The sequence below is a fragment of the Phoenix dactylifera genome, chromosome 17, assembly GCF_051530095.1.
Source record: "Phoenix dactylifera cultivar Ajwa chromosome 17, Ajwa_hap1_PhDact_Kaust_v1.1, whole genome shotgun sequence".
Lineage (NCBI taxonomy): Eukaryota > Viridiplantae > Streptophyta > Magnoliopsida > Arecales > Arecaceae > Phoenix > Phoenix dactylifera.
In genome coordinates, this window is record NC_143206.1 from 4,726,764 (window position 1) to 4,743,719 (window position 16,956).

Consider the following 16,956-nt stretch of genomic DNA (forward strand, 5'->3'; position numbering starts at 1 on the left):
CATACAATGGTCTGATAGCCTTCACTATCATAGTGGCCCGCTGCCAAAATATCCTCGATAATGCTCCGTTTAGTGCCGGCCCTCACATATCTATTTTCTTGTCACTTGGAACTGACAAACATCTGATGTAGGGTTGCTTTTTTCTTAAGAAGGCTATCAAGTGCAACGTAGTTCGTAGCAAATCATATGACTCATGGTCTCAAGATTTCTTCCCCTGCATATCTCATCAGTGAAAGGACCTATGTATGGTTATAAATATATCTGGTGATAGTTTGGGTTGTCTCCACTATTTGCTGTAGCCTACGAATCTTCGCAATATCCATCAACATGAGGTTGATACAATGTGTAGCACATGGAATTCAGAAAATATGTGGTCGCCGCTTAATCAAGATCTTCTTAGCGGCCTTATATATTGTAGCCCATTATCAATGATGATTTGCACGATATTCTCCTTTTCTACTTGATCAATCACCTCCTCTATCCTGCACATGATCAGAAGCATCAACCGACTTGTGGAAAAACATTTTTGTATCATAGTATGTTAGAAAGTTGATAATGCTCTGCTTGGTTGGATTGGTCTATCACATATCACTGTCAGTCCATATATGGGCCGCTTGCTCTTTTATGAGGTAATCTATTTCTCTAGCTCCTTATTACTGTTAAAAAGTTCACTGTAAATGTTCTTCAGGCATGGAGGATCTACACCGAGGCTGACGGTTTGTATGGCAGAAATGGCAGACCTATAGTACGCATTGTCTGCCACATTCGCTAGGATATGGCTCAAGTGGAACCATGATCTAATAGCTCGCCATATGTCTTTATCCTTCTTTAGCAATGTGTCAACCATATGCTGCTTCGAATCTCTTCTAGGAAAGGCATATGGATCTAAATCAAGGATTGCTGCTCCTAGTGAAATCTATTTGAATGACTTCTCTTTCTATCAAAAGCTCCTAGTGTAGATGTAATACGGATACCATCTCTGCTGATGGCCTCCCTGATTGAGGTCTTCCTGAACTCTGAATTTGCTCTGCTTCTTCCAGAATCGGAGCCCGACTCAGTATTGGGGCCCAAATCGAGTTCTATGCCTGGCCACCTCATCCTGTTACTACTGATAATCCAAGAGTGATAGAAAGGTGGCTCTGCCGCTCGGTGGTCCACCTCCGTTTTCTTGAAAATCCTCTCCTTCGCTGCTTTGAAATTAGCGAAGTGTTTCTTTATCAGTTGCCGAATCTCGTGTGGGCATTTTCGGAACATATATGTGTCGGGGTAAGTACCAGCTAAGTGTTGCTTCAACCTGGTTATTCCTCCTCTGTTAAACTTTGTGTAGCACCAGTTGCACTTCCAAAGGTGCCGACCGCAGAGCATTTGCTCGTGATCTCACGCTCTAGCTCCTTTTTTCTTGAGGGCTCTATTCTTGCAGGTTTATCAACTACGTCAGTTTATCAATTATTTAAAAATAGCAAAATTTTATTATGATAATTTTTTTTCGTTAGAAAATACATCTGATTTATCTAATACCTATACTATTTTTTTATTTTTTTAAATTTATTTATATATTTCTAATAATTTTTAAATTTAAAAATATGTTTAAATATCATAAATTTTAAAAAAAATATTTTCTACTTCAGAAATTACTTCTAAATTATGTAGTACGTACTACTAATTTTTTAAAATTTTTGGTATAATTTATATATGTTTAATTATTTTTAAAATTTAAAAATAATTTTTCAATATTAATATTTTAAAAAATTAATTTTAGCTCAGATTTATATAGAATCCAATAATGGATGCTACATATATTTTTTTAGGCCTATAGACATGCATTAAAGGCTATTTATTTTTTCATTTTTTTTAAATTTAAGCCTAGGCCACTGTGCGCATGATCGCATCAAAACTTGAATAAATGGGCACTAAATTTTGCTGGAGAGTAGCTTGCACGCTCTTAAATATGCTTCTAATTTTACAATTTTTTAAATTTTAAATTTTAAATTTTTTTATTTTTTAATTCAAAAATATATTTTTAATTTTTTAAAATTATATATAATTTAAAAATTAAAAAATTTATGTCTTCGTGTAGATCATCCATAAATCTACAACATATAATAAAATCAAGCCTAAATAAAATTTTTTGTATGTCTCCTCTTATTTTGCAATTTTTGAACTATTTTTTCAAGCCCTCCCCAAAAAATGATGGAAGGAGATAGGGGAGACGAAGCATCCCTTATTTAGGCTTGGATCTTTCTTCTGAATTGCTGAATCGGTGTAATTTTCGCCGTGAGGGGAAGGGGAGAAGGTGAAAAGCTCTTTGCCCCTTAGAAATGATGTTGGGAATGCATCATTTTATCACCAGTATAAAGGAGAGAGGAGAAGGCCCAGTTCAGAACCGGTTCGAACACAGTGCAAACCATTCAGTTCGAACACGGTGCGAACCATCTGGTTCGAACACGGTGCGAACCATCTGGTTCGCACTAAGTTCGAATGAAGCCGCTTCTAGGCCGGTTTCAGTCGGTACAGTCCGGTTTGGACTTTTCTGGCCGGTTTCGGCTGGTTTGGGGCCGGAACCGACTCCAATGGTCGAACCAACCCGATTTCCCACCGGATTGGCTCGGTTCGGGCCGAACCGAGTGGTTCGGGCTGGTTCGACCATCCTTGCTTGAAACATTATTATGTATGATTGCTTGCATTCAAAATTCAACATTTTAGGTTCTAGGTATTTGTCATTTTTTTAGTACTACATTACTTGATGAATTACATACACATTACTTGATGAATTACATACTAGGTCTGGTGCTCAATGCAATTTAGAAAAGAAGTTTAGAACCTTGTTTTTTAATATTTATTCTTGGATTCATTAATGGGCTTAAAATTCTACCAAGAGTTATTATTGATTTGGAACTTCTTATATAATGCCAAATTTTTAGTTAGATTTTTTTTAAAAAAAATAGATTTTTGGGTCACGAGTCTAGCTTTGAGAAGGATTAGTTTTACAAAGCTACTTATGTACCACATTGGGGAGTTTTTGAATCTTATTATTATATAGGTGGAATGATGGAGCTTTGGATTTGGTAACTATGTTACGTGGGCACTCCTTTTGGAAAATCTCTAGGAGTGTCGATACTTTTGGACGCTTGGACGTGGCATGGTAGGACTTAATGTGGTTTGGCATTTAAAGTGTCCTGCTGATATCGACAAAGAATGTTTGACATTTGATACTTTTTTTTGGAGTGTGACGCAGGGAACTCTTAGTTTTAAGTGCTAGATTCTGTAAGTGAAGTATCCTTAGGTTTTAATTATAAAGTTTTCAAGATTTTATGGACACTTCAAGAGAAGTAATTGTATGTTTCTAGTATGAAGTTCTGACAATTATATGCACAATAAGCTAAATATCATTACATTTAGAGTAAAAATGTATCACGATTAATTATCAATTTTAGTATCTCAACACATCTTAAGTAACTTTAATTGAACCTAGTGAATAAATTAGAATACTTGCAAAATCATGGCTAATCCATTAATTTGTTTGTTGGAGGTCATCTATAACTCTATCCCATTTCAAGTTTCTCAGCATCAAACACTAAAATGTGCCTGACACTTGAGAACACTTGGATATTCACTTGGCACCCATGCCAAGTGTCTAGGTAAGTTTGTGGTTATGCGTGTATATCCTTGTTGTGTGAATGTTGTGTATGTGCATGCAAGTGCATGACATGTTTATGCATGCATTTGTTCTGATGCATGTGTGTGGATATTTTCCTTATCACGATCCTATTATAGTGTTACTTGTATTTGTACTATCTATATATATTTTTTAATTGTAGTTGCAGTATCTTCAGCATGCGCCTTTTTTACTTGAAATTTAATGGAGCATCAATCAGCCAAAACCCATTACCTTTTTGTCCTTCATCCTCATTCATCTCTAATTTTTTTTGATAAATTGACAGGTCCTTCACCAGATGTCGACATGGTATTATCTATTTTGCTTCAAAGCACCACACCAATTGGACAGCTTGGTAAACCAACTACTCAGCAAATCCCAGCAGGTCCAGCTCCCAGCACAAGTGATCTTTCAGGCTCTAGCAAGACACGTTTCAATCCAAATGGATCATCTAGACTTCCTAGAGAAGGACACTCTTGGAAAAGAAAAGATCTTGACAGTATGTTCCTCTAGAACCTGCCCCTCTCTCACCCACTCCCTCCACAAAAAAAATAAAAAAGAAGATAAAAACTCTAATAGAAATTGGTGCATCTTTGTGCTTTATGTGCTAAGCTTTCTTTCATACTCTAAAGATATTTCCAATCTGGATTAGTTTGAAGAAGAAAAACTCAGTCAATTAACTGGAGCTTGGCATGCTTGATTATTCAAATCAAACCATTGATTCAATTTGTCTAACTAGATAACAGGTTTAAAGAAGGGACGTTAGCAACTTGTGAACCAAACATTGTGAAGAATGAAAAAAGGAAAGATTCTTGGAAAAACAAAAACGTCAAAACAATTAAAAAAAAGAAATAATCTTTTAATTACTTCTTGCACATCCAGTCTGTGAAAGTGAACTAGCAAACGTGTTTTGAATCATATTGAATTTGACCTGCTAGTTCCAGCTCGTAATAGCCAGAATCTTTTACCTACATGGCCACATTGGCTTCTTCAGTTGAATTTTCGTCATATGCTCAACTCCATGTTGTTTATTAAATTACTGAACTCCCATGAGAAGTTGAATTCCCTGATTTATCTCAGGGAAAGAAGATGATGAGAGCATAAGTGTACAAAGTCGGCCACTCCCACGAGATGTTTTTAGACTCCGGCAACTGCAGAGGTCGCGAGGTGTCAGCTCTTCACAGACAGGATCTGTTGTGTCTGGTGGAAGTGCATTTTCTGGCGAACAATCTGTTAGCGCTGATTGATTGTGTACAATTTCATATGTAATAGTGACTAAATTACCTTTCTATACGTCTATCATGTGTACACACACGCATGCTACTGAGGGAACGTATTATAGGAATTCTGTGATTATTGTTGAGTGGACATATCAAATAATCTCCATCGTCCATCAGAGGTACCATATTGCTCCATTATACAAGTTAGCACTCCCTTGTCAATTTTCTCAGCTCTTGTAGGATGTTTATCGCCTAGTAATGGAACCCCATGGTTGGGGACTGCTTTCCTATTTCTCAATGCTTTGGACATTAAGGTGGCAAAGTTCAAGTTCACTGATATGATAATGCAAAGTGATGAATTCCTGTAGTGAATCATTTTTTATCACCCAATTAGTTTGACACTACAACTGAAGGCCCATCTGCTAATCGGGAAGGATTATCTTTGGCATCATCTATATTAGCAACAATGCTTTTAGAAGCTGTGCATGGTCATTGCTTTTCTCAAAATCAGTGTCATTTTCGTATCTTTTTTTTTAAGCTATACTTGTTTTTTTTGACTTCCATCAACATGTATATTATTTATTTTTCTTCATGTGACTTATAAATTCTATCAGAAAAGAAGATGCTTTCTTCTTCAACTTTGCAAATGAAATATTTGGGAAGATTTCCTCTGCAGCTCTTTCACTGTATATGTTACACTAACTACTGTATGTTGATGCAGAGTAGCGTCTTCTAGGTACGATAACGGTTATGACATTCTAACGGCATTCAAAACAAATTCAAAGGCCCTAACTTTGGTATATAAGGATATTATGAATAATAGGAATTTACTCGAATTCCTGTGCAAGTGTAATGGTGGTTAACGATAACTGATGACTTATATCCTGTTCCATAAGCATAATATTTTTTTATTGTTTCCCAAGGGCTTATAACTAGTGAATATAATAGCAAGAGCTTTTATATTACTCGGTGAGACTCCTTGCTCATGTGAGTGCTCTTATTCTCCGGTTCTTTTAGAGTTGACTGCTGTCATTATGCATTTTAGTTTACATCAGTATGGACTTGGAGATGAGACACAGCCGATATCATATAGCATCTGCATTAAAAAAAGCCATATGTATCCTCGACAATCTGATCATGCATTAAGAAGAGCAAATATATTTTTTCTGATTTTAGTAGTAATTAATCTCATGAGACAATTAACAATCTGTATCCAGTAGAAAGCTATGATAGCCTCATAATTGAAGAAAAATAACTAGCATGTGTAAATTATGGGTGATAACTGAAACAAATGTGTAACATTTCTTGGCAATTTTACCAACTAAATCTATTGACACCCAATAAAGTATGTTTTTATACATGAGAAATTTTAAAATACATAGTTTGGGTGTATGTCCATTTTGCTTAGACTAGCATGGAAAGATTAGCTCCTTGGATTAAGGGCAAGCACCATCCACAGATTCCAAAACTATCCTACGAGAACCCCTATGGCTTACAGCTAAGGTATATCATACCAGCTTAAACCAGACGATATAGAGCATATCGTACCGTATCAGTTCGGTACCGGTATTCGGTATGGATGACGTATCGATATTCGATATACTAAAAAAATTCGGTACCATACCATACCAATACTGTGTTAGTGTGGCATCGGTACGGAGTCCGGTGCTGAGACGACGAATCTTGTTTACAACAACTTCCATTGAAATAGAGAAAAAGGGTGAGATATCACAAAGAGCATTTGCGATGGCCTTCTCAACCTTTTTTTCCCCTTACCAGTTTTGCTAATCTATTAACATAACATTAGCAGTTCTCTTCCTATTCCAAAAGTGACTGCATGCTCATAATAAGGATTGACCAAATAATACTTAAATAAAAGGAGATGTTTTCGGTACCTTATATTACTTATATGAGATGTCTGTTAATCTCAAGTGGATTGATCAGACATAATTTCTTACATGGTATTGCTTCTCTGGTGATAACTACAGTAAAAGTATAAATTAACTTTTTATTATTTAAACATCAAGAGCATTAGTTAACTAGATCCCGTTCCTCATAATCTTTCTTCTTCGTCCTCGATATATTTCTCCATTTTTGTTTTTGGGAACTCTTCTAACCATGGCTAAACTTTAAAGCCGTAGGAGTTTATATTAGCTGATGTGGCTAATTTTTATTCGGCTGGCTGGCGTGGTAGACTATGTCTACGTAATAATTTCTCCTTTCCCACCTCCCCGTCCCACGGTCCACAGTCTATCTGCCTCCTGCCAAAAAAAAAAAAAAAAGCTTCCGCTTCACGTCTATCAAAAAAGGCTTCTTCTTCAAGACTTCACCCACGAAGAGGAAGGTTGAAAAGAAAACCTCCCACCAACCCTCACCCCACCAAAACCGCCCGTATTGACCCCCCCTTTACTTCCTTCCATCGGAAATCCTAACCTCCCTGTTCGTCGAAGCCTTTTCACACTAATACATCCATCTCCTTCCGGCGATGGCGCTCTACGAGTCGTTCGCGGCGGCGATCCACTCCTACACCGGCCTCTCCCCGGCCGCCTTCTTCACCATCCTCGCCCTCATGGTCGGTGTCTACCGCCTCGTCTGTGGGATGTTCGTCGCCCCCGACGCCGCGCCGGAGAAGAGGTCGCTTCCGCAGGAGCCGGTGATCCCGCCGGAGCCCGTCCAGATGGGTGAGATGACGCTGGAGGAGCTGCGGGCTTACGACGGAACCGACCCTAGGAAGCCCCTCTTTATGGCGATCAAGGGCCAGATCTACGACGTTTCCAACGGAAGGTAGAAGCGCGTTTCTATAATGGAATTTGTGCCGTCTTTTGAAAAAGGGCCTTCTTTTTGATGCCTTTGAGATGCTAATTTCTTCTAACTTTAGTTTTTGTTATAATTTGTTCATCACGGTAGATTTATCCTTCGTGTTAAATTCCTAGAGTCAAGCTTATTCCTTTTATTCATTATTTCAGTTAGATTGACTTTTGCAGTTTTCTCCTAGTAGATCAAGATGTTTGCTTCAGATGGTTTGGTATATATACGGAATTACTGTTTGTTAAACTTTTAAGATTGTTTAATGAATTAATGGGACATAAAGAAAATCATATCCTCAAATGAGATGAAGATTCATGGATTATCAAAAAAAATGTTTGGAGGCTTGTTTTGGATGCTCGAGCAGCTACTGGTGTTATGTCTCCACATGGACGTGTGGATAGAAGAGAAGAGGTGGGAGGGAAGGAGAGGGAGGATCAGGAGTAAACTGTGATTTCCCACATTCCTGAGGTTTTTGCTTACTAGAAACAACCTATCCAAATAAAGTTTGGTAGGGAGTTCTGAGATAGTTGGCTTTCTCAATACTCATAAACTCACAGAAGTTCTGGGACATATTATGTTGAATTTGTCAGACAGGCCTTGTGATTAATAGCACTATGAGATGAAGTCATAGATTGCTCATCCACTTGGATTATTGGGAATCTTAATTCTGAGCTTGAAAGTCATCAGACTTGAAACGCTTTAAGTTATTTTTCTTCTATTTAATTACCTCTGTATATGAGTGTCAACTAATATTTTCAGTTGTTACTTGTCTATACAACTGATATGTAATTGGCATTTGCGGGCACCATGGTATATGGGGAGGAATCAAATGATTGAGACTATGCCATTTGAGTTGCAAGGAAATGTGGACCTTGCTATTTATGATCTTCTTGTTTTGCAATGTTCCATTGGCTGTTTAAGATGAAGGTGACAATAACTCTTTATAGGCAATGTCACTAACTCTCATGCCATTATTCTCTTTCTCAGGCAACCTTCTTGAAATTCAACAGTTTGTTATTTATATCATTTGGAACGTTTCAGATCCCTTCCTGATCAAATTTTGAATAATATAGTGTTTTAGTTTAGTTGGTGCATCAAATCAGAGTTGTGATGGAAGTCTAGACCATGAAGCTGATATGTACCAATTTGAAGAGATCCCATGATGAAGACAAAAGTTAAGGTGCAAACTCCCCCCCCCCCCCCCCCCCCCCCCCCCCCCGAAAAAAAAAAAAAAAACACTGATAAAAGTTGCAATAAGTTATTTAGGAATTCTGTAGATTATCTTGATAATTTTATGTGATTATTGTTGATAAGATTTGATGATTTCTTGTTAAGAAATGGATGCGAGTTATTTTGGCCTCTGACTTAAGTTATAATGGACCAAAAGATCAAATTGGTACCAGCTTGAAATTTGGGTCCTAACTTGATTGAGAGGGAGGCTAAAGATAGTAGATTGCAACATAATAAGAGTGGTTGCTTTGGCTGATTATTGTGGAGTTGAAAACAAGTGGCCTAACACCCTAGAAGTCCTTCTCAATCCTGTAACCATATCTTTAAAGAGATGAAGATGAAGAGATTTCGTTTAGGTGGGAAAGGAAAAACCTTCTGTTGGTTAGTTTTTAGTTATTGAAAAAAAGAGTGGACTACAATTCCGGAACATAAGGTTTAATGAAGAACTAAATGCATTCCTTCCTCTCTACACCAATTTCTTTCTGGTAAGCTCAGGAAGTAGCACTTAGCCGTATCAGGTCATTGACTCAACTACATTTCAGCTGTTTTATATTTTAAATATGATTTGAGATTTGAAGCAGATGTTATATTAAATCTTATTGCAATTCAGATTAATAATGCTAACCAAAATGTGAGATGGTGGTGTCAAAATGACTTTGACAGGATCTGACACTATGTGGTAGTGGCCAAGTTCTGTAATAACATAGTTATGAATTCAGAACGTGACCTATGAGGTAGTGACCGAGGACATTAGTAGCAGTTTAAAAGCATTGACAAGGGTGAATCATCTGACAGTATTCGTTGGTCATATGATGACCATATTTGAGGTGGATAGATCATTCTTGCCTAGCCTGTGTTTTAGATAAAAGTATGTCAGATTCTTCATTTTTCATCTGAATTAGAAAAGTGTACATCCATGTCATCCAAAAGGGTTGGATATTCATTGAAATTTAACATAAAGATGAAGAAGACATGCTTTTCACTTTCTGATTTTAGGATAGCAACACACTGATTTATCAGCATATGCGTAACTGACCACTAGTTTTTTAGTCCTAGACCGTAACTATATGATTTATCAGTACAAGCTTCCTGTCAAATTGTAAGCTTACTTTCGGCTTCAATTGATCGATAATTTTTTATCACACTATTTGATTCTTGTCACCAAGATAATTGTGGTATTCTTGAATTACTAGAGTTCTCTTTGATTGATGGTTCATGGTTTTGAAACCAATGCTATAATCTTTTGAAGATTAATTTCAATGGTTTTTGGGTAACTTATGTTGCTTTGTCTAGTTATTGTTTTATTGCTATTGGGAATATGGTTGCTATTCTATTTAAAATTCCTTGGAAATTTGTTTGGACTTTGGAAATGGATTTGAAGCTGTTCCCTTGGGAGGGGGAATGAGAGTACAAAACTTAGTAGATGCCCAAAGAACCAGCTTGTAAAGATTTATCATTCGTCAATATCTTTCAAAAATTACAAGAGAATTAAGGAGAAACTAATGGGAAAACACCACGTACCAACTTGTTAATTGTTTCCTGGTGGATATTCTATGGTTTCCCATCTTTTTTCTTTAATGACTGTTGCTTGTTTTGATATAACCATTTTTCATTTCCCACTATTGGCTTTTCATGACTTGTCCCCATGTCCAATCTAAGGACTGCTTCTTTCATATATTTCTGATTAGGATAACTATTGGCATATCGAGCCATCATTCTTGGTTTTTATTGTACTTGACAGTGCCATGACTGAATGATCTCATGGATATGTATGTTTTGTATTGTATTATTTTTCTCAAATATTATTCATGGAAAAAGAATTTTAACTTTACTGTGATGTTCTCGCGTTTCAGGCTAGCTCTTTTACCTAATATAGATGTGATAGTTTCATTTGGTTTTTTCTTTAGACAGTGATACTATTTCATTTATTCTAGAATTTCAAAAAATTACCATTATGGGGTCATTTCTTTGCCTGCAATTTAAATACAAGCCGCAATTGGAAATGCTGTAATTGGAGCTATAGTTGCAAAAACTGTTTCTATTTAGTTGTCTATAAAAGAAAACTGCAAATGCAGTTATAGTTATTTGGTTGTTTGGCGCTAATAGAGATATGGTAATGCTGCAAATAATCTAGTAAGGTTACCCCCTTGGAAATAGTGAGTGTTTGCCTTTTTTTTTGGTTATGGTACAATAACTATTATATTTTTTATAATTGTAATAGAAAATTAATATTACTATTAAATTATCTTAAATTATCATATGATTATTATAACAGTAATTACTGTAGTAATTATATCACTATAAAATAATTTGATATTATATTGGCTAGATAGAGTACCACTAATATGGGAGCGAGGCTTGACACTAATAACCTAAACCATTGGATGTTGTCTACCATCTCCAAATTGCTTATTGTTGAAAAATCATATGCTCTGAAAATTCCTAGCCTTTGCATAGGTCATACATCTAGTGTCAAAAATAGACTTTTCAAATAAAACAAATGATGTATATTTTTGACCACTGGATGCATAGGCAGGAGATCTCCATATCACATGATTTTTAATAGCAAGCAGTTTGGAGATAGTACATCACTTCCCATGGATCAGATCATCAGTGCCGAGCCTTGATCATCCATTCAGGACTAACCTTATTTTGGTTGTTGTGCAGGTGCCTACACATTAGCTCTACCAAACTAGATATTATTTTAATTATAGTTTGTCTACTCGCCTTTGGGAAGGATTGATTTAATCCTACCAATCCAAAATCAATGATGGAGACTTCAAATGCAGGATCCACACTGTTGATTATGTTGTTCATCAAAAAATTATTTTGAAGCCAAAAATTATATCTTTTGATGGTCATTTTGCCTATGCATCAAGTGATCCAAATGGCTCGATATAATGTTTTGCATGATTTATAGTTTCGAAGCATCCAAATCTATTAAATTTTAGAACATGCATGCTTTATAATATGTAGATAATAATCAGCTATATTGATTTTTAATTCGCATGCCCTATGATATAGTTTGCCACACTCAAGCACGATGATTGGGTGCATTTGATGTATGAGTAGGAGGCTTCCAAAAGACATGATTTTGATTTCTTTTTCTTTTTTGATTTAGATCATCATCAATTTAGAATGCCTGTTATCGATTTTGAGTTGGTAGGATTGAGACCTCCATCTTTACGGAAGGAGAGTAGATGAACTTATAATTATCAATATATATTTATAATATATATTAATATAATAATTCGAAATTAGTATCTACTTGTAATTATTATATGATCATGATTATTATTATAATATTGTGTCTAGATTATAATATGAATCATTATGTTACAATAAATAATAAATCAATAAGTATATTATGATCATAATAATAGTTATATTATTAAGTGATTATAACATTTTAATAATAATTATTATAATAATATAATATTATAAAAATTACTTGATATTGCATAGTTACATATTATTATATTAATAAATATATATTTTATAATGGATTTGTTATAATGAGTAATATATATTTAATGTGTTAAAATTATATAATATTAAATTTCAATGATTAGAGAGTAGGAGGGATTCTCAAAAGGGCTACTTCAAATTGCAACTTGAGTTGTAATTAGAATTACATCCAGTTTTGGAAGCAGCTCTAATTGTAAATTTGGACCTTTTTTTCCAATTAAAATGCAGCCTGCAATTGAGATTGCAAGCATCCAAACAGCTGTTTCAGATGCCTGTAATTTAATTACAGCATTTGCAATTGCAATCTGATCAACTGCATGCAAACAAACAGTCCCTATGTGCAAATAGACGGCTAGTGTACATACATGTTCTGTCTTAACAATGGTGTAAATCTTATCTTTATAACCTCCATGTGTTTTAACTGTCCACACATGTATACATAGTGCATATGCATGTAGATACACGTACGCGTAAATACAGACACATACATACTATCATACAATTAGACGTGCATACAGACATGCCTAATCATGCCTAGTGATAACTGGCAAATAGTTATGACATGGAATTTTGATACATTTCCTTATGGAGTCTATTCATTATTACTTTAGATATATATAAGTGTCATTAAAATCCAATTTGGATTTCAAGCTACATCTTGCCGAAGCCTGCGGGTATATAAATATACTATATTGCCCTGCTGTAATCTGTTACAACAAGAGAACAGGTGAAGTATAAGGCAATATATCCAAGTCCTATACAAAGGACATTTTGAGTCATGTAGTCTTGCTATGAGTTATCTCTGATGTGCATAAGATCTGTAGATATGAACATTGAATATTTTGTATTGAGATTTCCTTTCACCCTTTAACAACCTTATGCGGAAAACATGTTGTCTTTACCATCTCAGTGTTTGACGGTATCTTCCCCCTCCTCTCTCTCCTTTTTGTTTTAATATGTCAATGAGCACATGAACTTCTTTTTCAGCAATATTGGACATGTAAATCAGGGGCCTGGTGGGGCCACAAGGCCTGCAACTTAGTACCTAAAGAGCTTTCTGGAGTTTGGCAGTCTGGGGAGACTGTGGCTCCCTGTCACTACAATGTGGCTCTGCCCGTGAACTCAATGGCAACTTGGACTAATGAGTTAACTACTTGTAACTAATTTGTCAACTATCATATTTATTGGCTTATTATTTAGTAGCAGACTTGCCAGTTTAAACTTTATGATTTTTTCGAAAACTGCCCATAGATGTAGATCACATGAGGAGGTGCTCTGATTACTTTTGCTTTTAGAATGTTTAGATTAGGGGATGTTGTTTTAGGATACTTGTCCATGTGATGTGAAGATGAATTTTGCTTGCTGACCAAGATTGTTTGGCGTTTTTCTTTCATTAGTAGTTTTTGGGAACCGGCTTTTGAAATGTGTATGGAACTAGGAAATGGGGCAACCATATAAATTGTCCTCTATATTGGATTGTTTATGATTTTTTTACTATTGATTTTATCCCTTGCAGTTCTTATGTGCTTTGTTTTAGTGTTTAACTGCTATTCTATTTAGATTTTAGACTCTTAGATATTCTTCAAGAAAAATGAGATGTATTCTTCTGTGATCTGCTGTTGAACAAGTTGATATGGCTATACCTTGTTTTGTTTATCCACATCCAAAAATTATAAACAAGTTTTATTTTTTCTTGATCTCACAACATCTCCACTGGGTAAAATGCTTACTCTTGATTGACTCACTTTATTCTCTCATTTTCCTGCAGGATGTTTTATGGACCTGGTGGTCCATATGCCTTATTTGCTGGGAGGGATGCTAGCCGGGCGCTGGCCCTGATGTCCTTTGATTCCAATGACCTTACAGGTAATTTGGAAGGACTAGGCACATCAGAACTGGAAGTCCTACAAGATTGGGAAGAGAAATTCAAGGAGAAGTATGTGAACGTTGGGAGACTTGTTTCTGAGAAAACCAGAGATGGGGATGGTGACCGAAGTGTTGAGAAAACAGAATTGAATCAAGAATTGCATAGAGATACAGTGGATGCAAATGCTGAAGTAGAAGCTAATGGTATCGAATCCAATGTGAGGAGAAACTGAAGGCATGAAGCACTGCAAGAATTCCATCATTCTGTCTAGTTAGCAGAAAGTAATTCCACTACAGAGTGATCTGTAAAATGTCTGCTCCAGTTTGATTCTTGGAACCAATTATACGAGCGAATGATGGTCATCACATCCCTATTAACCAGAGTGCCTATGTATATATGTGCATCTTTTCTATCCATTGGAATTCCGAATGGCTTTTTGCGTCTTTTGTCCACATGATGATTTCTCTTTAATCTTCAATTCCTGGACTATATCCAGGTTGTACTTGGTGCTTGTTGTAATAGTGAGGGAGTTGTATGTTCTGTTTTAATCTTACGCTGGCTTAATTTCTTCAGAATGTTTTGAGATTGGGCTGTGCAAACATTTCCAAGAACTGAAAGCAAGTCCCGATTGATGAAATCTACTTTGGCTCACTTCCCTCATTTTCATACACAGTCTTGATGTGTTTGGCATCCTTGGTCTGTCCCCATTGATAAGGATGATAAAAGAATGTCAAAGATTTGAGGATTCTGGAAGTTTGATGAGTGCCCAAAAGGAGCCTTAGTATTTGCCTTATCTGTTTCCCTTTGTTTACTCTCTGACATAAAAACAAAATGGATGAACGGATGGACCGTGCTCTTATTCTTCAATTTGTGGGAAGTTTTGGGTTTTAGTTCTCAGGACGGGTTGGTGTGGTTCAAGCCTGGTATGGTATAGATCATGGATTGTATCATGTGCCTAGGAGAAATTAGTAAGTGGAATATTTTCATCGCAGATCTATGATGAAATTATTTTTAAAAGATTCATCTCATTCTAGGTTTAAATTATTGGATTGATTTATTTTATTTTAGATCCGTCATAGATCTAATCCATCTAATAGTTTCTCACGTGGATAGAATGGGAGCTTGGCATTCGTCTGGGCCATGGATGATTCGTGTACCATGTACAGGATTGTGTAGCCTTCTACTGTTGATATTTCACCGTACGAAAGCAATGTCCGCCATTAATGTGCCCATAAGAGTTTTCTACTCCTTTCCAGTGGTTTAAGATGACGGCTCAACTTGTTAATTTGAGAGCTTTTAAAGAAGGTATGTGTTGGGGGAAAACTCAAGTCGTCCCGGAACAAAGGCGCCGACCAGAAGGCGCCCGGCCAGGAAGCACCCGAACGGAAGGCGCCGACCAGAAGGCACCGACCTGACTACGCTCAAACTAAGGACGCCCGACTCGGCAACTGCCTCGGCTCGGCACCCGACCAGGCGTTGAATTCCGAAATGCCTTGCCTAAGTATTCGACCCCAGCTTAAGTCCTTAAAGGAGCCTTACTCCAGATACTCAATCTCACCATATCCTGCTACCGTCGTCAAGCCATTAATGCACATGGCCTTCGCAGGCCTCCGGCACACCCGATCATTAATGCGCGTGGCCTCTGCAGGCCTTCAGCGCACTCAACCATTAAATGAGTATGGTTCATGATGATCTCCGGTTCATTCAGCCATCAAAATGTATGACTTCTCCCGATCTCCGGTTCACTCAACGATTAAAGCGTATGGCTTCTGTCGTCTACGGACGTCGAGCCTCTTACGGCAAACCCACTTAATCGCTGATGATGGCATGACTCGACGACGACTTAAGGGCTCCGGCCTGATCTCCAACAGTAACGGTGTTGACTCACACGATCGAACATTAATTCTACTGCATGCCAGACTGTACGACAGGCCGATTGCCCCGTCACATCACAGGTAACCCAGCTCCCTCTATAAAAGGGGAATTCCTCCATTTGGGGGGGGGGGGGGGCTGAACAATGAGAACTCCAACTTCTTACTGCTATCTCCACTCTTATACTGGCCCCCTCTGACTTAAGCATCGGAGGGCCGGCGCCGGAGACCCCGGCCACCGGCTTGCAGGTCTTCCGGAGGACGCCACACCCCGACGGACCGTCACCCATCACCGCCGATTCCCACCGGAGCTCCTCCTTCCCGGCCCAGCGGTCGCCCCCGGGTCCAAATTCCAGCAACAATATGCATTCAGGGGGGAGAATTTTAATGCAATAGAAAACGTTAAACCATATGGATATGGGCAACGGCGTTACGTTTCCGGAAGAACATGTACATTAAAATTCGTCTCTTTCAATCGCCGCATCTTCTCTCAACTTCCACTCAGGATTATTCACCAGATAGCTTGTCTGGGCACCCGAACAGGCCCTTTGACAATTTTACAGTTAACTTAAAGTAAGAATTTTTCAAATTCAAATTTTCGTATGCGCTGGAAAACAAATACTTGCTAAATAGTGATTTGGGCAAACAACATTGTATTTTTTTTCTTCTTTTTTTAGATTATTGACGGTTATAAAAATAGATAATAGCCACTATGCCGGTCTTGGTTTTTTCACAATAAACTTAGCATAGGCAATCATATGACACCAAGTTGGACTATATACATCATGAAACTAGTAAAAGAAGTCAACAATTTTAAAAATTAATGTACCTATTGCT

At 37.1% G+C, this 16,956-nt stretch overlaps 2 protein-coding genes across 5 annotated transcripts in view; both read left to right on the plus strand.

The window, feature by feature from the left end:
• CSTF77 (Tetratricopeptide repeat (TPR)-like superfamily protein) overlaps positions 1–5,165 on the plus strand; it is a 51,104-nt gene extending 45,939 nt beyond the window's left edge. For all 4 annotated transcript variants that reach the window (XM_008806764.5, XM_008806765.5, XM_088713373.2 and 1 more), the window contains 2 exons: positions 3,942–4,154; positions 4,736–5,165. In XM_008806764.5, the coding sequence (XP_008804986.4) occupies positions 3,942–4,154; positions 4,736–4,902 (380 nt within the window). In that variant the 3' untranslated portion in view covers positions 4,903–5,165. The remainder of the gene's footprint in view (positions 1–3,941; positions 4,155–4,735) is intronic.
• Positions 5,166–7,131: 1,966 nt separating this feature from the next.
• On the plus strand, positions 7,132–14,796 carry LOC103718101 (membrane steroid-binding protein 2-like). Its single transcript, XM_008806766.6, has 2 exons — positions 7,132–7,659; positions 14,150–14,796. Exons 1-2 carry the CDS (start codon positions 7,361–7,363, stop codon positions 14,478–14,480), a joined length of 630 nt encoding a protein of 209 aa, XP_008804988.1. The 5' UTR covers positions 7,132–7,360; the 3' UTR covers positions 14,481–14,796.
• The last annotated feature ends 2,160 nt before the right edge of the window (positions 14,797–16,956 follow it).

What these genes read in the sequence shown, in the direction of transcription:
- LOC103718101 (XM_008806766.6), top strand. Translation starts at nt 7,361, where the DNA reads ATGGCGCTCTACGAGTCGTTCGCGGCGGCGATCCACTCCTACACCGGC. An exon ending in TACGACGTTTCCAACGGAAG is followed by an intron (nt 7,660 to 14,149) that starts GTAGAAGCGCGT and finishes ATTTTCCTGCAG; the next exon opens with GATGTTTTATGGACCTGGTG.